General features: G+C 39.9%; 1 protein-coding gene across 7 annotated transcripts; it reads right to left on the reverse strand.

Moving 5' to 3' along the window:
• Window positions 1-482: 482 nt before the first annotated feature.
• On the reverse strand, window positions 483-21075 carry arhgef33 (Rho guanine nucleotide exchange factor (GEF) 33). Of its 7 annotated transcripts, none has more exons than XM_080869168.1 (19): window positions 16673-21075; window positions 15700-15790; window positions 14332-14575; window positions 11531-11574; window positions 9982-10146; window positions 9514-9632; window positions 9172-9317; window positions 9008-9070; window positions 8411-8537; window positions 7755-7887; window positions 5125-5232; window positions 4636-4728; window positions 4209-4357; window positions 4013-4102; window positions 3531-3709; window positions 2125-2585; window positions 1809-2033; window positions 1497-1636; window positions 483-1343 (listed from the first exon to the last, which is right to left on the reverse strand). In XM_080869168.1, the coding sequence occupies exons 3-19, from the start codon at window positions 14369-14371 to the stop codon at window positions 1214-1216; spliced, it is 2412 nt and encodes an 803-aa protein (XP_080725294.1). In that variant the 5' UTR covers window positions 14372-14575; window positions 15700-15790; window positions 16673-21075; the 3' UTR covers window positions 483-1213. The 7 variants fall into 7 exon arrangements, with proteins under 7 accessions (XP_080725294.1, XP_080725292.1, XP_080725289.1 ...); XM_080869166.1 differs by having other exon boundaries at window positions 9172-9320; window positions 14332-14570; window positions 16673-21074; XM_080869163.1 differs by having other exon boundaries at window positions 9172-9320; window positions 16673-21074.
• Between the last annotated feature and the right edge of the window lie 5071 nt (window positions 21076-26146).

Here is a 26146-nt window from a genome sequence, read left to right on the forward strand (position 1 = left end):
ACAAAAAAAAAAGGAGAAAGTCTGACTGTAGAAGTTAAATAATAGTGTCTGATATTCAATGGTTAATGTGAAAAACAACCTGACAAGGAGAAAACGGGTGGAGGGCAAGGATCGTGTAAGACATTTACTGCAGTAAAAGAAAAATTTACGAAATGGTGCCAAGAAATTATTTTGTAAGCGGCCTGTACACGCAGGTTTGTGCATACAAGCTGTAAATTAGTAAATGAGGCCCAGTTACCTCAAGCATAGCAGCAAAACGTCTACATTATGGCTGAAGAATAAAGTTTCAGAATTATTGCTGGAAAGGTGGCAACAGTGAATCGTGGGATGTATTTAGTTTTTAGTGTCACCAAAGTTTGTCTTCGTAGTTTGAGATTGTCCAACTGTTGTAGAAAGTTGGGAGTGATATTACTCTGTTTTCAGACTGAGTGTTTTAATCTTAGTACTTAAAAAATTAGGGGAAAAGAACCAGATTCCACAAATTATACAGTCTGGACCTTTATTCAAAATTCTGACATTCGTCTTTCTTCACAAAACAATTCATAGAAATAATCAGCACAATGACAAAAATGTACATTACTGTCTTTCAGCAAAATGTTTAATCACGAACAAACATACACAGATTTTACCTGCTTAGTATTTGTTCTCCTGAGTATATGCAACAATGTAATTCTGGGTATTGCTTAAAATCATTAAGAAGACTGAAAGAAAGAAAGATGAGCTGGAGTGAAACTGTTTAAACGTGCGATACAACGTTTTTGTCAGGGTGGAAAAGAAAAAGGAACATGTTATAGAGGAAAGAAATGGAGTGAGACTTTTTACAGTGTGGGGCACCATTCATCACACATCTAATGTTAACTGACACAAAATTATATTGTTTTTAACCATGGAGTCCTGTTTAATTTATGTTGTTTACTGCCTGTCTTTTTGCTAGTCTTTCGCTCTACAGCTTAACATAATAACACTGAATATTAGCAAAAGAGCTCAATGTTTACTGTATAACCGCATCATATTTCCCTCAGTGTGAAGGATTTTGTAATTGAAACATAAATCAGTTGCTTATATCTGTACAGTGTTTATACAGCGTCTATAAGTTTTAAAGAAAGGAAAAACAGCCTCTATTTTCTCTCATTAGTATATATGTATGATGTACATGCATGTATTATACAGCATCTTTGTTCATGTGTCACAGTGCCTGTTTGCAGAGCAGTGCTCATACAGCTGTGCCGCGGTTCATCTCCAGCTGGACCAGTTTGGGGTTTTTCCCCGGTGACTCATATTCACCATTATTTTGACTTTCTGGTGTCTTCTCACCTCCTTTCTCCTTTTTCTCATCACTAGTTCTGTTAGGAGGAAAGAAAAGGGTTTAAATTGAATACATGTTTTTCCTTTCAATCTTGCCTTCTTTTTGGCATCTTTGTTTCTTCAAGTTAAAGAAACTGCAGTGCCAAGCCAGCCATGTGTCTAACTCCATGATGCTACACTATCTTTCTTACTTTTTCTTGAACAGTTTCTTGAAAGAGCTCCTAAAGCCTCCTTTGTCTTTGCGACTCCTCTCGCTGAAGGGGGTGTGGTTACTGTCCTCCGTCCCACTCCTCCACTTGGACTCATCGCCCCATGACTGGATTCCTGTGTCCTGATGTGGTTGAAAACAATATTTCAGTATTTACCAAGAAAATTAAGAAATAATACTAAAAATATGAATTTCATGTTGTCAGGTTCTGTGGTTTTAATGTTAAAATGTAACAGGCAATTCCTGTACAGACATGATAATAGTTCTTTAATAATAGATGTTTGCTGAAACCCACTATGCTGAGCAGTCCATGAAGATCAGGGCTCTGCTTGTCATTGTCCGCTCTGTTCGCCAAGGGAGTCTGGACCTTACGGGAGGGGGTAGAACTTCCTTTGCTGCCTTTACTGCTCTGGCGCTCCAGTTTGGCATGGCTGCCCAATCCCACCCTTTGGAGATGGTCTGATAGAGGTCCACTATCCAGACCACTCACTGTGTTCTCCATTTGCAGCCCATTCAGTGACTTAACAGCAGAGATGGCATACATGTCGATTATGAACATCTACAAAAATGATTCTTCAATATTTTTATATATCTCTTACAAATAAACTCACCTTGCTCTTACGTTGGCTGGCCTGAAGGGGGCGATGCTGATTGCGACGCATAAGAACAGCTTCGTCTGGAGAGACACAACCACGGTTGGGCAGTTTGCTATAACCATTCCCTTGGCTTCCTATGTTGCCAAAAACATCGCGGGTAGTCGACACATTTGTTGCTATTCCGTGATGTGACGCTGGGGGGGCTTTTGGGCACTTCACAAAGGCAATGTCAATGGAGGAATCAGAAGAGGCAGAAGAACAGCGGTCCAACATAGAGGTGTCATGAAAAGAGCCTCCATCTTCTTCATAGAGGTTCTCCAGCCCAGGGGGATCTGGAGGAAGGAGAAACTCTCCGAGGGCATCTGCCAGAGCAGATCCCGGCTGAACCTGGCGGAACTCTGCAGGTCTGGGAGGCAGATGATGCTGGCACAACATTGACCTCTCAGAGGGCTCACTTTCTGGGATGCTGCCAAGACCTGAAAGCAAAAAAACAAACAAACAAAAAACTGAATTGTTGACTGATGTAAAATAAGAACCAAAATGACAAGTTGGGGAAAAGGGAAGTTTGGGAAGTTTCATCATGTCCCAAAAATAAAATTACTCTGGGGAATCATCTGTCTGACGCTGAATAAAATACTGTGATAGGAGATGCCCAAATACTGCTTTGGTTTTGTATTTAGGTTTTCTTAAAGAGGATGTGGTTAAAAAAAATAATCATCAAGCCATCAAGCCCCAATCAAGCCACAAACAATGGATTTAAAACTATATAATGTAAAAGTTGACCTGGGACATCAGATAGATACCGATGAGTTTAACTCAATTGTGCCCTGGATTTTAATTTTACTTGACTCGGTTTTTTGATGAAATTGGTACTTCTTATTCAAAATGTGCACAGTGGTAAGCCAGTCGGTTGGCATGCTGACACCAGAGCATCCTGTGCGATAAACATCCTTTGTAGTGGCCCTGTGTGCTCACGTTTTGAAGCTACACTTTTAAAAAAAGTTCATGATGAAGTATGAAGTGTTGTCTGAGGATGTCTAAAAGGAAAGGTGTTAATTCCTGCTCCAAAGGGCTGCATTTGAATGCTGGGAGAGAACAAATTGAACTTGAAACATTCACTTTCCCACGCTGTAAAACTCCATGCCACTATCATTGCTCTAGTCCAATCATCTTTCTGTTCTCTTCTTCAATCAGCCTTTAAATTGCAATGCTCAACTTTCAGTCTCTCTTGCAGTCTCCTTTGTGCAATCCACCTCCTCCCCATTTCCACCTCACCAAAGCCCCCAACTTATCTTCATTACCGCCAGCATCTACACTCTGGGGGGGTCCTGCCCTTTTCCATTCTGCTGGGAATTCTTTATTTCGTTAAATCACGCTCAGTTCCTTCTAATGATCTCCTCTTATTGAACTATTTTACTGACCTGTTGGTTTGTGGTTCCGTGAGTCCAGCTCATGGCTGAAGAAAGGGAGGCGGGAGGGCCACTCTGCATCATAGCAATGAGTTTCAGTTTCTTGGTCTCGGTCCCAATCTTGGAAACGGTGCGACTGAATCTGTTCCAGGAGACACTGCTTTCTGCGCCTCACCTGGTTGGCATGTTCCCTGCAGTGAAGAAACGAAGAAATAAACTTTGTTTACAGCAGCACCCGACAGCTTTTTACAGAAGAAATCAAGAAATACTGAAAGGTTACTGGACTGGTAGGAAAACATGGCGAGTATGTAACTGCTTTTATACCTATATTTTTTAAATGAGAAAGCAATAACAAATATTAAGCATTTATGTGTGTCTGTTGCTTTCCAGGAATAATCTACTTAGCTTTAACTCTTATTCATTTATTAATGTCTAACAGAAATGTCTGAGTCATGTAAACACTACATTAAATGCCCGGTAAACTGAATACTCACAGCATTGCACTGCTGCAAGGGTACGGTGAGCCAGTGTTGCTGGCTTGAATCCCACTCTCTACTGTCTTTAACAGCTGTTTCATGGTAGACCTGCAGAGGTGCACAGCACAGAGAACATTAAGCTCCTTCACACTGAAAATGTTTTGTTTAATGTTTGTTTTAAAGTTGATATTTTTCGAAAGATGGTAATCCTGACCTCTTCACCTCCTTGCGGTTGAGCAGCAGAAGCTCCTGATTGTGCTGGAGGAGGTGGTGGTACTGTGTAGTAAAAGCCCTGAACTGCTGTATGCACACCAGCAGCAGATAGTAGTCTGGATGCTCTGCATCAGTCTGCCTAAGTAGTCCCTACACACACACACACACACACACACACACACACACACACACACACACACACACACACACACACACACACACACACACAGATAGACAATTTAAATATTCATACATCAGATTTAATCTTCAGTCGTAATAATACTGAGTTGTTAATTGTCGTTTTATTTCTGTTTCTGTTTACTGATAACCTTTTTCTGCATGGTTTCAGAGTATCATATTTGTATCAAGTTTGTGTGTTGCAGGATATGAACATATAAGGACAATTCTGGCAGTGGTGTTGATCCAACCTGTAAAAGCAGCAGGTACTCAGGGATCCTCTGAACTGGCTGAAGCAGCAGAGTGTAGAGGGAGGGTTTGGATTCATCACCTGTTATGTCACTCTGATAGCAGCACCACACAGTCAAGCACAATGCAGCACAGATGGACCAATCAGCATCAAAGGGAAAAACACAGCAGGTGTAAGGACTGTGAATTTCGTCATTTGTCTGAAGCTTTTATATAAAACAAGGCTTGAAATGAAACTTGACAGGGTTTCCAGATACTTAAGTTACCTCCACTCAAGCAATTCTGAGAGTATCTGAGAGTTAAATCAGAAATCGACAGATATGCTGGCGTTTCTTTGGTGATATGAGCTGTAAGTTTCCGGATTTTTTTTGTTTTTAGAAGTATGCTGGTATTCTTTTTCATCCTGTCTTCCCTGCTCTGCCCCGTCATGTTACATTCTGTGCTTTTAAATTTAATATCAAAACCTGTCATATTTCACATTTTTCTGTTACCTCAAGCAAGGCCGAAGACTTCATGGAGCTGGTGGCCAGCATGTTGACAACTGACAGACAGTCTGGAAGCTCCTTCAGGTAGGACACATAAAAATCCAAGAAATCACTCTGGAGGAAGAAGGAGAGATATACTGCCTGAGTTTGCATGCTCTTTATATACACTGGAGACCTTCTGCATTTCTCTCTACCTCCATTTAGTGCACGAAACACTTCCCTGCACTATCAAATCTGCACAGATTGGGATGACAGAGTGCTGAAGGAGAGTCATGCTGAGACACACTCGTGGGGATGCAAGACTGTACAGGGAAGCTACAGCTGGGAGTACAGCCAAGTCTTTAGAGCACTGGCAGACACCTTGGAGAAGGATGAACTGAAAAAGCATCAGACTCGTGGGACACCCATCCCATAAATCCAGTTCATCTAGCAGGGAGAAAAAACACTCTCCTCCAAGAAGATCAACAGCACCCTCCTGCAGACTGCACAGGTATGGGATATGAGGGTGAACCTGGGGAATAAACTATACTTCCACCTGACAATATTCTGACAAAGGAAAGAAGATGATCCTAATAGGACTGCCAGTCCCACTGGAGGATGGATGCAAGGAAACCTCTGTGAGGAAAACCACTAATTACCATGATCAGGGCTAACAGTGCAGGATGGCAGATCTGACTGTTCTCAGCTGAAATTGTTGCAGAGGTTTTCACTGCTTGGGCTGTTGGAGAATGGTTATTGGTCTGGAAGTAGCAGGAAGAGAGTGGATGATAGCAGCACACAGGTTGGTGGTGGTGGTGGTGGGGGGGGGGGAGCATCTTGCTCTAGAATCGGTGTGAGCTGGAAGCCAGGAGAACGATTGGGATAGACCTGCCAAGAAGGGGACCTTGTGCTCATTGAAGGTTGGAAACCATATGATTGGATCGTTTTATGACTGAAAGCTACAGTCACAAGTTAAGAGACTAAAGACATAAGCACTTTGCATATATGAATTTGAATGTGTTTATAACCCATCATCACACATTTTACACCTCCAACCTTCACTGTCAGATTAGTGTAAACAGTTCTTCATTGAATATATTCAACAAGGTGCTGGAGCCATTTATCAGATGTTTCGGTCTGTATTGACATGACAGCATCTCACAGTTACTGCAAATTTGTCAGCTTCTCATCTATAATGTAAACTGGATGGAGCGTTATCCTGCTAAAAGCAGCCATCAGAAGATGGTACATTGGTTATAAAAGGGTGGACATGGTCAGCAACAATTCTCAGCTGGTACTAAATCGCCCAAGGCATGCCAAGCAAATATCCCCCACACTATTACCAGACTACCAACAGCCTCAACAGTTGATACAAGGAAGGATGGATCCATGTATATATATTGTTCACCAAAAATTCTGATCCTGCATCCAAATGAAACAGCAGCAATTGAGACTCACTGTGACGATCCTGGGTCAGTGAGCCAGCGTTTTGTGTATTATTATTGTATAATTTATTTGTGGTTTGATTTCTAGTGTTTAGTATGGGTTTAGTTCTCTGCCAGTCTGTTTCCTGTTTTATTTTGAAGGTCAGTGTCTCAGGTCATTGTATTCTCTTTTGTGTCCCTCAGTCTCGTCAGGTTTGATTGCTCCCAGCCGTGCTCGCCTTGTGTGTCTCATTTTTGTGTTACTGCCTTTTGTATTTAAGCCCCGTGTTCCCCGTGCTTAGTGTCACGTCGTATCCTCATTCTGCCCTGTGTGTTTAGTTTCCAGCCCAGTTTCCAGCCCTCCTAGTTTTGTTCTGTTTTTGACGTTTGCCTGAAATAAAGCAGTGGACTTTTGAGTTTAAGTTCTTCCTCCAGGAGTCTGCATATTGGGTCCTTTTTCCTGCCTGCCGGCACACAGCCATGACACTCGTCACACCAGGCAATGTTTTTCCAGGCTTCTATTGTCTATTTTTGGTATTCTCATGTGAATTGTAGCCTTATTTTCCAATTCTCAACCGACAGACCACCACTATATATTCATCTGCTGTTTCAAAGTTTGATATGTTGTGCATTCAGAGACACATAACTTGATTGTAACAAGTTAGTATATCCTTCTTATCAACTCAAAGCAGTCTGGCCATTCTCCTCTGACCTCTGACATCAACACGGCATTTTCACCCAGAGAACTGCTGCTCACTGGATATTTTCTCTAAACCCTAGAGATGATTGTGTTGGAAAATCATAGCAGATCAGGAGTTTGTGAAATACTCAGACCAGTCTGTCTGGCACCAACAACTATACTATATACAAAGTCACATAAATCACCTTTTTTCCCAGTCTGATGCTTTCTTTGAACTTCTGCAGGTCTTGACCAATTCTAAATGCCTAAATACACTTAAAAGATTCTTATATTATTTCAAACATAGCATAGAAAAACAAACTGCGCAGGCTAAGAAAGCTGAAAAGGAAGTCCATGAAAGATAGATTCAGATAACTGATATTGAATCAACACCTTATTAGAAAAATGGAGGGAGTGCATATGTAGCATTCACTGCCTGCTGGTTTAAAAGATGTTAAGAATTCAAAGACTTTCATTTTATTTACCAGTAGATGGTGCTCACATCAAAAAGGACAATATCCACATTTCGTTTTGCGCTCTCATTCTGTGTTTACCTCTTTACTTGTAAGCCTCATGAATATATCTCCCATGATGCCTTGCCACTGGCATTTGAGCACACGTTCTTGAAGAGTATGAAGGAGCTCAAGGTGCTGCTGGATCAGAAACCTCAAAGAGCTGGGAAATGGACTAAAAGTAGAACAAAAGGCAGCAGATGTTATAAACATCAACATTCCTACAAAACGTGAGAAAACCTGCATTTGTGTCAATTAGTGTGCCATCTTGTGTGGCAGACATCTGACAGCAGGATAAGCAATTTAAAACAAATACAATCATTCACAAATAACATTTGACCCAGTTCAGCGATGGCACCATTTCACTGGCACTTTCAGTCATTGGGAGCACGTGTGCTGAAGCTAAGCAGTGATTGCATTAACAAGCTGTGTGGAGTCTCTTTAACAGAGTGTCTTTTCTGGTGTTTACAATGTGCCTTTATTTAATTTGTTTATTTCCTGTTCACCCTTCACTGCAAGCACTCAAATTAGATCAGGAATATATTCTTGCGAGTGTTGATTTGTGTGTCTCTGTGTGTGTATCAGGTAGGGGTTAGTGGTGGCTGGGACATTTCTTCTTTCCAAAAAACTGCTTTACATGTCTTTTTCTTCAATTATCAGTCTGAATCGAGCCATCTTAGGGTGTCAGCAGGCTTTACCGTTTGTCTTTGGAAGTGAGGGCTTCTGATCCGTTAAAGGAGATGTTTGCCTTCAGAAGCAGAGAAAGGTGGGACACGTAAACTCTCTCAGACTCCAGCAGCTCCAAGGCTGCTCTCTGTCTTTTATCTGCACATACAGAACACAATCTACTTTAAACTCTGAGAATAAAGAGGATTATTCTATAACCATAAAAGACAGACAACTGCAAAGGGGGCCAGGCTTACTGGCTGGCCTTTACTACCTGTGTATAATATTTTTTGTAATATGCACCTGTTATAAAACCTGCCATCAAACATAAGGCAAAAGCTGGTTAAAACACCTTTTTATATGGTCATGTATGTTGACTAAAATCCCATTTTAACAATTATATTTATATATTGAGTTTTGCTTAAATTAAAAAGAGTGGTGAAACTCCTACCCATAGTTCTGTCTGGAGGTGGTAAAATCCACCTACTTCTGCCTTTAAACTTCCTCTGACTACCAAGTAATGCATGATTCAGGATGTAAAAAGAGACTGTGGTTTAGTGGGTCCGTGCATAGATATGTGGACTACCCGCAGTAGTATGTTTATCAGCAGAAACAGGTGTATTTCTTACTTATTTCAGTCTGACTATTGGTCTCAGGACAAGATCTTTGCTGGTCCTGCTCAGACGTGGAGGCTGCAACACACAAACACTAGTATGAGCAAACTGCCTCTACGAGCCGGTCATTTTCTCGCTTACACTCTTTGCATAGTAAATGTTGAAATACACAGACTCACTCTGAGTCGACGTGGTGCTCCTCGGCGGTGACCCGCTGCTCTGCATATTGGGGAAAAAGTGCTGAATACCACTGAGCTCTGATTGGCTGGGCACACAGATGTGTTCATCACTGGATGCTGTCAGCACATCAGCCTTGGAGCTCTTTCTGCTAGTGGCCCGATCAGCACAGGTGAAGGAGAATTAAAAAGAGCGCTTATTTGACAAAGTTACATATGAAAGTTAAACTTTTTGGGTCACCATTAGGGAGCTGAGTGGGATGATTGAATAATTACTGTGAATAATTTTTATATGCGTGTACATTTATTAAAACTAGCACCTTTTTCAAAATGTTGCAGCCCTACCTGTGTGGAACTGACATCATATCTTTGTTTTCTGAGTGCAGCAGTTCTATCCTCTTCTGAACATCTCTTTGTCTGCTGGAAATGTCCCTGATGTGGAACAACGCCACATTCAGCTCCTCCTGCAAGAAGATTAAAAGGTGCCAGTAGTTTTACTTTGGTAGACTGGGAAAGTCACTATGCTGAAATGGGAAGTACCAGGGTCAGATTTTAAGGGGAGAATTTGGGATTCAAATCCAAAAGAGAGAATTTCTCGTATGCATGCACATTAAAAAAATATTAGCAACATAGTCCACGTTGAACTGCCTGTTGAAAAGAAGTGTGAGAGTCTGAAAGAGTTGCCTTCCTGCCTAATTAAATTAGTTTACAGTTCAACAGAGTCCAAGTCAGATGTTCTAAATTATGTTTCAGAGGCCACACCAAGAGTAGACTGTGTATGTGTGTGTTTTTACTGTCTAGCTTCTCCAGCACCTTAAATGTGTTGAGCGTGTTCTTGAGGCCCATTATCTTATCATCCACATCAGTCTGATGGGCCTGCAGCTTCTCTTCCAAACCGTGGTCCTTTTGACGCAGCTCGCACAGCTCCCCCAGCGCCGCCTGGAGCCCCTCGCGCAGCTCAACCACCAGACCCCACAGCTACATCACAAGGAGCAGTTTAACATGTAATGTTTTCACCAGTGTGCTTTGCTCCAACTTTGTTACAACTTTGTTACACTTGATTCTTTGTGCTTTTGGTGCGTTTTGACTTGTTTTGTGCTGTCTTTTAAACCCTTATCATTATGTTAACCTTTCCCTGATTACATTCCATACATAGAGAAATCTTTATCTTGCTTTGTTTTTTCTCTGCTCTTCCATTCTCAGTTTTCTCATGCATAGCTGATTGAATTTACTTAACGGGCATAATTGAATCAGCTCATGGGAACATTACATGGGTTTTGCAGCTCTCTCTTGTCCTATCTTTCCATCGCTCTCTTGCTTTTCTTTTTCTCTTGGTCATGTGAAAGGCATCAAGCAGGAAACTCAATAGACCATCTGTCCTGTTTGCCTTATTGCTCTTATTCCTGTGTAATAGCTGACTATGCGTCTATACACCTGGAGGCTACAGCTCTAAGGAGTGGCTAAATAATGATTCATAGAAGCATCTGCATCTACTGCAATGCATAGATCTTAGTATTTACTCGTATCAGCTGCCAATATTGAGTTTAGTTAATCTGAATAAGAGTGTTATTTAAATAATACTTAAGAGAGCATGATGTGCTAAAGTGAACTCAATTTGGAGACTGAATTCTTATACTGTACAAGTGAGTCCTGTACTATAAATTTTTCATAAAGTATTTCACATCCTCTGTGAGTAAATAAGAGCTTTTGTTAAAATGTGATGAGACCTGGTGCAAATTTAAAAGAGCCGAAACTTTATTTTAAAACTTTGTAAACAGCATTTTTCTTGTGTGCTCTGTTCACTTTTGGTAGTCCATACTCATTGTGATGAAAATGCTTCACTATCTCGGGCAATATGCTGTCTTCTGATTTGGGTTATTTGTCTGCAGAGTCCAACATTGGATAACTCACTCTTCTTGCTCTTTGTTTCACTTCATCATAAAATAAAACCAATCAAATATTCTTAAATTTAAAAAGTGTGAGGCACAGTGAGTCTAAATGCCAGCACTGGTTATGTTGATATCTTGAGCAAAATCTACTCTAGAAAGAGCACAGCGTTTGCTCAAAGTCACCAACACAAAATGTATTAAAAATGTAAAAAAAAATAAAATATAAAAGTTTTACTATTTAAAGAAACATCTTGTTGCGTCTTCTGATAAATAGTGACAGAAAGGCTCGGTTGTTAATAGACAATTTAAGTCACAAACCAAATATTATGTAATTTATTGGTAACTTGTCTAAATGAGCTTGTTCTGATTTGATAATAAAGCTGGGATTATTCATGTTTTTTTTTTTAGCTCACCCATTATGAGGCATAAACAAATAAATATGAAGTGTGAAGTGTTTAAAAGTTCTTGATTACCTGAGAAATCCCCTGGCTAGCTTCTTCAACATTTCCCTCTGTATCTAAGGAGAAAACATGAAAAGCTGAGTGTGGTGTCCACACAACATCTGCTAAATTTCTGTGAAAATGTTGATTGAATCCACAGACAAATCCACTGTTAAGCGTTTGTTTGTTAAGCAAGTATGGAAAAGGCATGAAAGAGGTTGCCACAAGAAAACCCCTTTTTTCCCACCACATGTAAATTAACAGTTTATTTACCTTTTCTTTCTCAGACATTTAACACATCATGTAAGATTAAGTTCAAAGAAAAAAAAAAGATTAAGTTCAAAGAATTTCTACTTGTTACATCATCGATAATTGGCATCGCTAACAGATTATTTATCACACTTATTCAGGACAAAAGACCACAGAAAACAGGTTTGGTTCATGCATCTCAAAAATTAAAGTAGAATAAATATAAATTACACAGATGATATTCTATAAAATAACAAACTTTTAATATATTTTTATATACAAGAAAAGTTGCTCCTCATATTATCTGACTCCAAAAAGTTCAGTGAGTTTCATGTTTTGTCTTGAATCATAAAATTCGGCGTAACTGTTAAATGCTCTGAATTACAGAGAATTGTGATCATGTAATTTCAACAAACTGTAAACGTCAAATGAATTTCAACCCACTCAAATAAAGTTTAAAAAAGCCTGCGCCGTGAGCTTTCTCTGTCGTGTGATTAAAGTCATTAATGTCTGCATTAAACTCTTTTCATCAACCCCAGTGTAACCTAAAGTTGTATCCACATGTGGCAACTTCAACCAATTACAGGGAAAGTAACTGCTGGTGATGCAAAGTGGGCGGGATTCAACAAGGTCCATTCACTCCAATGGACCTTTTTTCTAATAGCATTCACTTACTCAAGGGCTCTGTTCAAGGCAAGCGAATTACTACCAATAAGAGAACAGGATACCCTTGATTGACATAATGTGGTAGTAAATATATTAGAAGGTTACCTAGGTAACGGGTAATCTGAAACCTCTGCACACGGTCGACTGTAAAGCAATGCACGACAAGCAAATTGCTTCCAGCGTGGACACAGCTTAAGAGCTTGACTACCATGCCATATGTCAATCAATAGTATTCCTCACTCTCATTGGTAGTCACATTGCTGGTCTTGAAGTCTATCACGAGCCATGTTCACTTCACATCACCAGCATCTTTTCATCTGTAGTCGCTTGGTGATCACCACATTGCTGCAAATTGCTTTCAGCATCACGGCAGCTTCAGACTTAGTGTGTGAATTTATATTATTCACCGTTCAGCGTGTCTGCATTTCCTATGTTAAAGGTAAAAAAACAAAAACATTGCAGTGTGGTTCATGGCAAATATTTCATGCATTTGGGCACAGTTGATGGTTATAGAAAAGTACAATGCTTGTGTCTGTTGCGAAAATGTCACAGGTCGAGGCTACTGTCAAAACTGCACGGGGTCATACGAAACACGTTTTACATATATCATCATGCATAAATGATGAGGAGCATGAGCACAATATGAGTAACACTTCTCGTCCGTGAAAGAGCAAAACAAGGAATGTGTCCCACAATGAAGACTCTCTGTCAAATTTCCTCTGGCATTTTGAGTTTGTGCTTTTGGCTTCAGCTGTTTCAGGCCAAAAAAGTTGACGTCAACATGTTACATCAACATCTGTCCCACAGTGACCTCAACAGAAGATGCAAAAAATATTTAAATTTATTGCCATCAGGAAACCAAAAGGATTTTGTGACATTTTGATGTTGCTTCTGCACTGTATGTCTCATTTGGTAACAAGTAGCAACAACTGTCTGGATAGTGAGACATATTTTTGGTATAGCATTGGACTGCATGTTTAGTTCATCTCATACACGCTGGCTTTGTTCTCCAAACAAACCTAAATCACAGCTTGCGTTCAGCTGGTAACCAACAATCAGGACAAAAAGGTCAAAGCTGCGTTTGGTGTACTTTAGCGTTGATGTGAAACAGCAGACATTTTGGCTTGTGAAAACAGGAAACAAGCAGGAGTAATTGATAACATTAAAATCATCCACATCCCATTTAGGTAAACCCTTCTAAGGTTCTTGACCCTGCTTGAATTAAATGAAGGATAATTAAAATTATTTTTGTAGGTCACAATCTTGATGTACTGTTAAAATAAATTAAAATAACTAAATAATCCCTGTTTAATACCCATATTAAATACTTAAAAATTAAGAATTTTACAAAAATATCATAATGTTATTTATATGTGTTCACCAGGCTTTATGTTTAAGGTTTGTTTTACAACACTACTGCTGCTCATTGGTTTTTATCCCTGTATCATACATCTTTGCAGATGCAGCTGGTCCAAGAAAGGCAAAGTAGCTTTGTGGCTGGTTATGCAAATTTTGGTATCACAGCCCAGTAAATATTTCAGGACTGATTGAAATGTAAAGGAATGATGAAAAAAAAGAAGAAAATCTGATATATGCAAGGAAAAAAATCATTTTGAACTGCCAAAAATATTCTTTTTGGTTTTGCCCTGTCTTATTAGAAAAAAAAGAAAAAGAAAAACTTTACTAAGCGTTCCTTATTCTTTTATATGTCCCCATAAATTTAGTATATTAACCTGCTGGTCTGAAAACACACATAATAAAGAGGATATCTTGAATTTTGACAAGCTGTAAGTAGCAGTTTCTAGACAAAGACTAAGCATTTGGTTTTTGAAAGTAAGAATAAACTGAATATTATGCATATTAGCTGCAAATACTTGTCTGAAACATCTCTTCAGAAGTTTTTTAAATGCTCATTTTACCTTCTGTCTTCTCCTCTGTTTCTGTTTTCTCACTCTCCATGTTCAGATAATCCTGGCCAGTCTGGTACAGTGTACTTCACAGCTGTCCAGTTCTGAAGTCCCTTTTCCAGCTCTGAATGACCTCACTCTGCTTCTCTGCCTCCCTCTCTTCTGAGCAACCCTATCTCTCGCTGTGATCGTTCACTTTCTCTTGTCCAAAGCATGTGAGTCCTATGATTTCGCTTTCGTACAAAAAGGTCCTTGTCTCCAGAGAGTGGAAGGATGGAGGGGAAAGATCAGGAGGAGAGAGAGAGAGAGACATTTGTTCATCATAAAGTCACATACTGTAGCCAACTCATTAGATTTAAGGAGGCGTGACTGGTTGCTAATGAGGATAGTTTACACAGCTGCACTGAACAGAGAACGCCTGAAATGGACATTCCAGTTGTTGTGGTGCATATAGGTGCTGGAAGTAGTGTTGTAGTCTCATGCAATATATGGTCTCACTCTAGGCCAGTTCTAATAAAGTGTCTTTTCTACTCCTTTTTTAAAAGACCACTTAGGGGGAGGGCAAAAGCTTTAAACCTAAAAGTACGCTACAGTATATCTTTTATTCACTTGATTTTTAGCTCCATTTTGGTCTCAACCAACCCTTGAGGGGCTTTTTGGCTCACAAAACAGTGAGGCCTGGGAGCTTGAGGGTCCCAATATCTTTGCTGTTCCTAGGACTGTGCTCTTCTGGACAGTGATCTTTATATATTTATGTATAATATATATATAATATAATGATGGTAAATATGAGGTGAACAAATGTTGTACTTGGAAGTTAAACAGTTGTTGATGAGGTTAAAGTTTTGCATAATAAATTATTTTATGTCAACAATTTACCAATTTTACAGTTTTAACCTGATTTGTAAAAAAGATTCTATCTATCTATCTATCTATCTATCTATCTATCTATCTATCTATCTATCTATCTATCTATCTATCTATCTATCTATCTATCTATCTATCTATCTATCTATCTATCTATCTATCTATCTATCTATCTATCTATATTATTTTTCTTACAAATCTAGTTAAAACTGTAAAATTGGTAAATTGTTGACATAAAAAAATTATTATGCAAAACCTTAACCTCATCAACAACTTCCAAGTACAACATTTGTTCCCCTCATATTTAGCGTCACAGCTTTTTGCTGACACGAGCCTGTGTTTGTGTTCCTGTCAGCTCTGTGACATCACCGTATTGTAAGTCTGTCTTCATGACTGTCTGCTTCTTGTCACACAGAGAGTACGGTTGTCTGTCTTTTCTCTCTCGCTCTCTGTGTCGGAAACAACAAAGCCTGGAGACAAACAGCTCAGCTGCTCCTCATTTCAACAACAAACCTGTGTTTGAAGGTTACATCCTTCCCACACATCATCTGATTCTGTGGTTACATGTGAGCATGTGGACGGGGAGTGTAATGTTCATTCCTCTCTACACAGAAACAAAACAGAACTTGTTTTATTCACCAATAATTGAGTTTGGAGAAAATGCCATTTTAATGATTTGCTAACTGGACCCTAAAAATCAATTTATTTGCAGTGTCACAAAGCAAAAGTTTAAAGTTCAAGTGTTACAAATCTCATGTTTTAATATTGAAATTGTAGTAAATCTAGTGTGTCTCCTCTGTGTGATGACAGTTAATTTGAGTAAATGTACAGAAAGTCACGCGATACAGCAGTCTGTGAAACATGTTTGGTTTTGGGGATTGGATTATGTTTTAATGCAATCTTTGATGGTTTTTATCTCGAACTTGGACAGGTTTCACCATGCTGTGATGATATCTCTGAGCCATGTTGAATTCTCCCAATTCTTTGAATCTTTGGGCTGAAGGAGGGACAATACTCGGTGTATCAATGCTCAATCAACAATCATTTATTTCCATACAATTCAACAGTCAGAGCATTACAACGTCCGGACGGGAGAGATGCTACCAGAGGGTCAGGCACATGTCTCAAAATGGTGACGGGTTGCTCAGCTTTTTATAGTCTCTAGTGGCCCCCAGCTAGTCGTAAAAGCCAAAACATCACATTTTTTCTCTGTTACAGCGCCTAAGTTATGACCTCGGCAGTTGTTTCTCTGCTTTCTGTAAGGTGGGGGTGTGGAATGTGGTCTATCTATCTCCCCTGCTATGGTTAATAATAACATGTTCCAGTCATGAGTGGTATCAAAAGTCTTCTCCACTGTAGCATTTGGCATTCCCAATAATATAACATGATACCTTAATCAAAACACAGTTAATATAGCACAGTTTTCTTGATGCAAACATCAGTAACTCAAAATCAGCAACCACAGTGTTAAGTCTGCAGTTCATACTTATGTGAAGCTAGAGTCTCCTCCTCCAGTCTCTCTTATCCTCCTGCTCCTGAAAAAACAAAACAAAACAAAACGAAGCATCCACCCTTCTCTTGTCGGCTGGGTGAATTGTTTATGAATTGTTTATTGGCATTTACTTATCCTAAAGTGGGTGCAGTCATTGTCTCAGTATCAAGTCAGTCAAAACTTTTAGTCGTCAGTCCATCACAGTCCATTCACATGCATACCTCCATACACATTCATACCAGATGTTGCTGATAATGGAGTCTCCCGCGCAACCTATTCGAGCATCCATCACCAGCAAGATGACGTCATCATTTTAAAGGAAAACAATTCCTTGTTGTTTTTTGGGCCGGATTGACTCGGTGCAATCCTTTTAGACTCAGAACTTCTCAGTGTTCCCTATAAGTGAATTTCTCCCAAGCCAATTACAATCATGGAGAAGCACACTTTGCAACTGTTTTTGTAAGAATATTTCATAGCGCTTTAAATTTCAATCTTTCAGGCCTGGTTTAAAGAGCTGATTGTTAAATCATAAACTCACAAAATATCAACATATCACCACCGGTGGATCACACCTCTCAGATGTTTTTTCTCCAGTGCACTGTAACAAAAACGAAAACAGACATAACCAACAAAATACTACTAAAATAACACAAACTAGGGCCCGTTGCAGACATGTCCAAGCATAAAACTATCCCTCTCTCGCTTACGAGAAAGAACACAAGCCAAAGCTCACTGATAACATCAAACTAGCGCTAAACAAAACCAAACAATCAACCAGAAATTCACAGGAACAGTTTGCTTCCTGCCGGGACAATATTGTGTGGGAATGAGAACCTCAGGTGCCGTAACACCTTTTGTTCCTCCTTGAATTAAAACTCAATCACAGAAAATGCCGTACTCCGACCTAAAACTTACACTATTAATTCATCATTTTCACTCTGTGCCACTGTTCCTCATCAGGGCTGTGTGAAGCACAGCAAAGAATTCAGTCAAGGCCTTGAGCCATAAACAGACATCACGCACAGACATTGTTTTCATAACCAAACCGTTTTAGAGCTTATTCCTGAAATCTACATAAATGCCTTCTAGGTGACATATAACACATTCTAAGTAATCAATGGCTCCTCATAAAAATTATGCATTGGGATGTTTGTGTGCAGCATTTTGCATATCAGCATAAGCAAAGCATTCTTCATTGCATCAGCGTGTGTGTGTGTGTGTGTGTGTGTATGTGGATCACTTCTCAGTGAATCAGCATTCCAATGTGTGTGTGTGTATGTGTGTGTGTGTGTGTGTATATGTGTGTGTGTGTCATTTCTCACTCACTCAACGAGTGCACGTGTTCATGTGTGTATTTCACTTCATTCTGAATCTGTGTGTTTGGAGACGTGTGTGTGTGTGTGTGTGTGTGTGTGTGTGTGTGTGTGTGTGTGTGTGTGTGTGTGTGTGTGTGTGTGTGTGTGTGTTTGTGTTCATCACTTTCCTGTTCTGGTGTTCTGGGTAAACCACGGCCTGAAGCATGCCCTGGGGTCCTGCCCCCCTCCTTTTTCAGTTTGTTTGCGACCATTGCTGCTGCTGCTGCTGCTCAAAATTCAGTCCGTCCTGGTTCTGACCCCAATTGGGGCAGTCCTTTCTCCAGTGTCGATGTTCACCGCAGGTGAAACCTGCATCTTCTTCTGTGTTTTTGTCCATTCTGAGGTGCCTTCTGACCTCAGTTACTCCTCCTGTCTCGGTCACGCCCTTTTTCGCCACCCGATCATCCGTGTTGGTCCATCACTGTCCTGCACAGTGTGAATGCAAAGTTATCAAGGTCAGCATTCTTTCGCTCGGCCTTACTTTTCATTCGGGCTTGGCGGGCGTCTCGTCACAGCTCTGTCAGCTGACGCAGTCTGGGAATTTTTCCCCCGTGTAGTGAAACGGGCCTTAGGTTTAGTGCTCTCCGTCTCGGCTGCATGAGATCACATTCCTGCAGGTCTGTTGACATTCTCAGGTCGTTGTTGTGGGTCCAGCTGTTGCAGCATTTGGTCAGTGTCACGTATGGGGGAGAGCAGGAGTCCAGTCAGCCTCGGCTTTCAGGGCCGGCAAAGCAGCCTGTAATTAAATATGTATAGAAAAAACAAAAACAAAACAAAACAAAAACAAACAAAAAACAAAAACAAACGAACAGGAAAATGTTGTTGTGTTGGCTGTGTTATTCAGAGGGGAGACAATGGGGCCAGGCCCTGTGTCAGCCTTCTCTCCCCCTTTTTTTGTTTTTTGTCTCCCGATATAATCAACTCCTAACCCACCAAGTTGACAGGACAACACCGGTATATGTTAAAATTCTTAAGATCATGTTTAAAAGCCCAAAAAGGAACTTTCTTTCATTCAGTAATCACTTTTATTAATCAATCAACAGAAAACATGTCACAATTTGAATCTTTTAACCACTAAATTTGTTGTGTCTTGCCTGGTTGGTTAGACCAGTGTTCCTTTTTTTTTTTTTTTCTTTTAGTTAAATTGTTGTCCTGCAACCCAGAGGGTTTCTTTGTCAGTAATGTATAGACTTCATCATTTAAGTATGTTAATTTTTCTTTAACCTTGCTGGAAAATCTTCACGTGTTCATGAGTGTAAGCTGTTTCTTCATTGCGTGTATGTGCATTTGTATAAAAGCAGGTTAATTTTATCTTTTCTCAAACTAGGCGTTACCTTAAAAGGAGCCTTTCTCTCAGATTTCTCTGCTTGTGTGTTTTTGTTTCACCTTTTTGTTGTGATGCTCCCTTCCCAACCTCCACAAGTCCGTTGGCCCCAATTTTATGTGTTAAAACTTCTCTTAATTTCTCCTCTAATTCTCTCCTCGCTGTTGTCTTTTTCACAGCTGCTGATTCGTGCTGGGTGTGGTTCCCATTACCTATAATTTTGCTTCGGCCGCTGTGCTTGTGGGGGCAGTTGGTCCAGGTCCGCAGCTTCCTGTATTAACACACTAAGAGATTTATTTTAATTTCATTTTCATCACTTTTAAACCGATAAGCAGGCAACACGCCTACCTTGACAGCGTAAACTGTACGCCAGTCTCCCAACACATTCCTCTCTCTACTCCTCCATAATTCTCCACTGCACACCTCTTACTATCTCTCCTTTTTATTTTTATTACACCACAGAGTAATACACCCAATTATGCCCGTCTATCTCTATGTGGCTCCAAATTCCCTCTTTATTTTAATTTCACACTCGTCAGGGGACAGGCACACAACAATTTCAACCACTGAAACGAGGAATTCAACCTTTTTATATTTCTTTACTAATCTAGACTCAACGTTTGTTCGCAAAATGTGTCTTGTTCTAGTCCGGAATAAATGTGAACCCGTGATTACACGGCCGTTCCAGTGTTATTTCCGTGGCTATGCGGGGGCCCTCACCTCCCCAAGTCACCACCTCAGCACCCGGACGACGCCGGTCCTGGCCACGCGTCCACGGACAGGAGGGTCGCTACTCCATAGGCAAATGTTCCACAGGTACACTAGGCATCAACCTTTGATCCTAAAATGTGTATTTGCTCTAATGTCCTCCTAATCAAACACATCAACCGTCACTGTCACTGTGTTCACGCTTCACACTCCACACAAAAAACACACTCAGAGCGCGCCTCACTCACACTCTCACTCAGTGCGCGCTTTACCCACAAGACAGCACCCAGAGCGCGCCTCGCAGCTTCACACACACTCTCTCACCCAGAGCGCGCTTTCACACTCACCCACAACACTTTTCCTCAGCGGGAATTTTACACAGAAACCTCTGAGCTCAACTATTAGATCTTCTTAAAGCACACTGCACCATAGACCAAAATACCCCTTTCTCTGCGCTTATGACCGCCACAACGGGGCAAAGTCGCATCATAAAAGTGATGCTTGCATCCCCGAAGTTATACCCGACATCATAAACCAGGTTTTGCTCTATGTACTTCTTGGCAAGTAAAATTTTACTTTGTTTTATGACCGCAGCCCTTAAAAAAAAACTCGACTGACGCCACAAACCACCGTCAAACCTCTGTTCAATGTACTAAAATTAGCACCAACCACTACTGCACTTCACGGCCGCACCACCGGAACACGGCCATATCATAAACCAAACCTACGGACGTGTTTCGCTCTCGCGTTGCCAGCGTTCAACCGCACCGTGAAGCCAGCATCTGCTTTTCCTTAAATCAACTTCTATTTCATGGCCGGCAAGAGCCAAGACGTAACCGACACCATAAACAAACTTCAAACCTCGACTTCAATGTACTGAACTAATGGCCGCGTCTTCAGAAGAAATTCTAACGTATTATTGCTACAGAAGCCAGTATTAGACAAAATTAAATGTGGAAGGTAAAGTATGGAACGCCAGGACTGCCATAATGAATTAATTAAATACACCATTAAATAATTAATTAAATGTGGCAATAATTAATTAAAATTGGAATTAATTAATTAAATAAATAGTTATGACACATGTAATTAATTAATTATTGACACATTTAATTAATTATTTATGTATTTCACATTTTAATTAATTATTGACACATTTAATTAATTATTGACACATTTAATTAATTATTTAATGATATATTTATTTATTTCATTTTGGCAGTCCTGGCGCCTGGCTCTCGTCATGAAATAATTTTATCTGTCAGCCTCACCCATCAAACTCAGGGGGCGGGGTTAACGCTGCCCATGCAGCTTCTCTAACATTTGATTGGTTGCCGTGCAAAGTAAGTCAAAACAGGTCGATCCTAGATAATCGATTGCTTGTGTAGACTTGGGGCAGCCAGGTATCCCAGAATGCAGATCAAATCACAGGCAGCAATGGTGGTGGTGTAGTTTTAAAATACCCCGTTTTTCTGTCACCAGCTACACTTTTAACAGTGTTTTAGCCGCGAATGTCGCGACGTATGTCTGGTCAGGTTGTCAACATAGAACATGCTTGCAAAAGTGCTCAGATGTTTTCAGAGATTTCACTAGCTCTGCTAACAGTTAGCATGCAGAGTGCACCGAGGGGGTACATTAACCGGTTTGTTTACATATTCCACTCTCCGTGTTCCACATGTTGCATTCGCAGATTCTCATTTTCACCGAACGATCGTCTCTTTCCGCCTGGTCTTGTGTCTCTGTGCTTCTGTAACATAAAGAACGAGCTGACATTTTTCTCACGAAACCAGTGATCAGCTCAACAGACCCTCAGTTTACCTGCATGCATCCTCCTCCTCATCTGTCAGCTGTTTAACACCTGCTGCTAATTCAAGAAACACGCCTACATTACCTGGTGATAGTCACAGTTTAACTGGGCAGCCGGTGCTCGATATAACGCAATGTCAGCGCATTTTTCTGCACAAGATAAGTAAATATAGTGTTTTCCCCGAGCGCAGAGCTGCTGGAGCTTGTTTCCTTACAGAGCACTTTATAGGCGAGCCAGCTTTATCAGCGGCTGATGTCCAATCACCGGCACACAGCTTTGAAACCTCAGCTGAGTTTTAGCTCTCAGTGGTTAAACGCTGGACTTCATTCACTCAGGTTCTGTCTGTCGGGTCACGTTTACTTCGCTGTTTTATTTACAACTGAGCAAATCGGTTTGGCTGAGGTTAAAGTTACGTTTCATAACTGCATAGTTTCACAGACGTTTAATGGTTCACTGGCACATGTGTGAGACTGAACTATCATCTAAATATCATCTGTTTTTTAATAGTTATTCAACTGTATTCTAAGCACCAGCTGTCTGTTAGAATGTGATTTTTTTTCTCTCTCTGTTGGCAGAGGTATAAAAATGCGCAGGAAAATCTGACATGCATGGCGAACTTCACCGACGATATTTAGGGAGGAATAAACACACATCAAACATAAATGAACCATTTGCCTGTCTCCATAATTGAGAGAATTTTCTCTTCTTATGTCAACACACTCTCTCTCTCTCTCTCTCTCTCTCTCTCTCTCTCTCTCTTTTTTTTTTCTTTTTTTTTTGCTTTTTCGGTCATGTTATGTTTACCTGTCAAAGGCTTGTTACAAACTATGAAACACATTGTGCAGACTTCTGGATGTTAGAAGAAAACGAATACTGCTCATGAATGAGACTAAAGGCAGGAAGGTGTCCTTTAAAACTAAACATGTTAATAGGACCTCCCTGTTTATATCATAGTTTAAGATATAGCACGTGTATTTCAGTAATAGCCTGCTGAGGCCACTATACGTGCTGGCCTCATATCAAATGTGAAGGCAGACTGAGTCTATGTTTGACGTTTGTTTATATCTAATCTTCCTTTTCAAACATTTAAACAGCAGCGAGTCTGCAGCTGAGGGAATACAAATTCAAATTGTCGGAACAGGTTTGCTCGTTTCTTGGATTCATTTGGTGATTTATTAAATGTATAACTGTTATTCTAATCTGCTGCTGAGTCTCTTACACTTTTCTTTATGCTGTATATTTTCACGTCTCTGGAATAGTTGGCAGTTAGATAGTCAGCTGGGAAACTTTGTGTTAACTCATGGAGCTGAGGATATCGTGGATATGCTGACCTCGCTGCGTGGTGTACAGAGCGAGGTCAGCATGATTAATATTCACAATAAAAATATTAGCCGAACATCATGAAGTCTGTATATGTTTCATAGTGTCGAACAACCTTTGTACAGTTAAAGCCAGCAGTTACTACATGACGGAAACACCAACGTTATCTCTTTTATGTGTTTATACACAGGTCACGCTGATTACTGAACAAAAACCCAAAGATCAGATGTTAAACAGATTTATTTGCTCTCTCTCCTCCTTAAACATGTTTTTAATGTTAGTTATAATTCAGAATTGGCGACTGAAACACGTAGGACACATAAGAACATCAGGAAATAAAACACCGATAAATATAACCTCAGTAAAAGAAGTCAGCGGGGGTTACTACAGCTGTGTACCGGGGCCTGCGCTTTGTCGGTGGGATTGCTTGCGAGGCGAGCGGGTCTATCCCACGCTTTGCCGTGAGACTGGGACGACATCTCCGAAATCATCGAAACACTTTTGCAAAGAGGCTGTATCTTGACAAACCGACCAGACACATGAAGATTAAACCACTACATTCTCGGCTAAAAAAATATTAAAACGGTATTTGGTAACACACAAACAGGGTTTTTCAAAGCTCAGTTCTGTTAGCTTCCACATGCCGGTTGTTGTGTGCTAGAAACAATGGCCACCAGGCCAAAGCAATGGTTTTGACTCGATCAGCGTTAACCCCGCCCCCTGAGTTTGATGGGTGAGGCTGACAGATAAAATTATTTCATGATGAGAGCCAGGCGTCAGGACTGCCAAAATGAAATAAATAAATATATCATTAAATAATTAATTAAATGTGTCAATAATTAATTAAAATGTGAAATACATAAATAATTAATTAAATATGTCAATAATTAATTAATTAAATGTGTCAATAATTAATTAAAACGTGAAATACATAAATAATTAATTAAATGTGTCAATAATTAATTAATTACATATATCATAACTATTTATTTAATTAATTAATTCCAATTTTAATTAATTATTGCCACATTTAATTAATTATTTAATGGTGTGTTTAATTAATTCATTATGGCAGTCCTGGCGTTCCATAGTAAAGTGGCTGCAACTAGTCCAACGTAGTATGTTATTAGTATCTCGGTAGAAGCAGTTTATTTAACACACTGGAATTCAGCCTCAACTTATGTTGTTAGTATCTTGCGCCAAAAACCAGACACCGACAAATTTACTGTGAAAATACATGTGACTCAGCGAACAGATTAATTTGGAAAGCCCAATATGCACATTTGGTATTTATAATACAACAGGCTGTGCTTACCTTTTTATTTTTGGACCGGTCCTCTGTTCACCTCGCCTCACGATCTCACCAAAGGTCAAATCTGCACCTCCTCAGCACACCAAAGATCCGGGTCACACGGCACCAAGTTGTTGAATTCTCCCAATTCTTTGAATCTTTGGGCTGAAGGAGGGACAATACTCGGTGTATCAATGCTCAATCAACAATCATTTATTTCCATACAATTCAACAGTCAGAGCATTACAACGTCCGGACGGGAGAGATGCTACCAGAGGGTCAGGCACATGTCTCAAAATGGTGACGGGTTGCTCAGCTTTTTATAGTCTCTAGTGGCCCCCAGCTAGTCGTAAAAGCCAAAACATCACATTTTTTCTCTGTTACAGCGCCTAAGTTATGACCTCGGCAGTTGTTTCTCTGCTTTCTGTAAGGTGGGGGTGTGGAATGTGGTCTATCTATCTCCCCTGTCTTTAGACACAGAGTCTCCTGCTTACAACCTTCTCTTCATGATTCAACAATTAAGCATGTCAAGAAAACAGTGTAACACATTCCCAGCAGATCAAGGATACAGAGTGATGCACATTTATCTAATGAACTAATATGTGAATATGTTCTGTTAACTCAAAAGTATAATGAGAACTAAACTACATACAGCTCACACACTCTATATTAAAGGGTATAATGTGATCTACAGCAGTATTCTAATTCAACTACTTTGATTACATATATAAGGTAACATATAATAACAGAATAATCTAATAGCCATCATCACAAGATGATCTTCTTTAGAAAAATGTTCTTTGGTATTGATCTGAAGAAATAATGTCCTCCAATTGTCATATTTATTGTGCAAGGAAACCACTTCTTCGACCTTTTCATGTTCATATGTTTTACATTAGTTTGTCTGGTGCAGGGATTACAGCACAAAAACTGGAAAACTTTTTTCAGGCACTAATAATAAGTAAGCTGTTGTGTCCAGCGTCTGACTCTAATAGAATAAGAGACTCGGTCAATGAGGAGCACGATGGAAAAAAACTCTTTAGTTATGATAACTGACTGAGGTTAGATTATTATCTGGGCAAAACAACTGCTGCACAACCTCACAAATGCTAGAATTTAATTTCTCTAACATGTGTATGCATTCATGGTAAAAAGAGAGTATGTCCTCCTTCAGTTCTAAGGTTTTTGTGTATCAGGACATATTGAAAAAAAAATCACCTGGTCCTCACCAGGTTCTAACAATATTTAAACACAACCTCAGGTGAACAGCAACATTATAGATTACCCTGTATTGTTATTTATTTGACAAAAAACAAGCCAAAATACTAGATGCACCACACAATTCAGCAGTAAAACCACATTTAGCAGCAATAACTTGAATTAACTGTTTTCTGTATGACTGTATCATGGCTGTATGACTCTTCTTTTCAATGTTGCTTCAGTTCGTTGAGACTTGCAGGCATTCATTCGTACACAGCTCTTCATACAAGTTTCACCACAGCATATCAATCAGATGAGCTCTGAACTCTCACTGAGCCATTGCAAAACATTGATTTCAGTCTTTTCTTCCTGGCGACCGTTCTAAACAAACCATTCTTGTTCAGTCTTTTTTGTCAGCCTTTTTCTAGTTCTGCAGTCATGAACTCTAACGTTTAACATGGTA

The sequence above is a fragment of the Rhamphochromis sp. 'chilingali' genome (genome assembly GCF_963969265.1).
Source record: "Rhamphochromis sp. 'chilingali' genome assembly, chromosome: 20".
Taxonomy (NCBI): Eukaryota; Metazoa; Chordata; class Actinopteri; order Cichliformes; family Cichlidae; genus Rhamphochromis; species Rhamphochromis sp. 'chilingali'.

Coding starts and splice junctions, on each gene's coding strand:
- arhgef33 (XM_080869167.1), bottom strand. CDS start 14,371: ATGGAGAGTGAGAAAACAGAAACAGAGGAGAAGACAGAAG. Junction 11,575..14,331: donor AACAGAGGAGAAGACAGAAG/GTAAAATGAGCA, acceptor TTTTCTCCTTAG/ATACAGAGGGAAATGTTGAA. Junction 5,233..7,754: donor TGAGGCTTACAAGTAAAGAG/GTAAACACAGAA, acceptor TTCTTCCTCCAG/AGTGATTTCTTGGATTTTTA.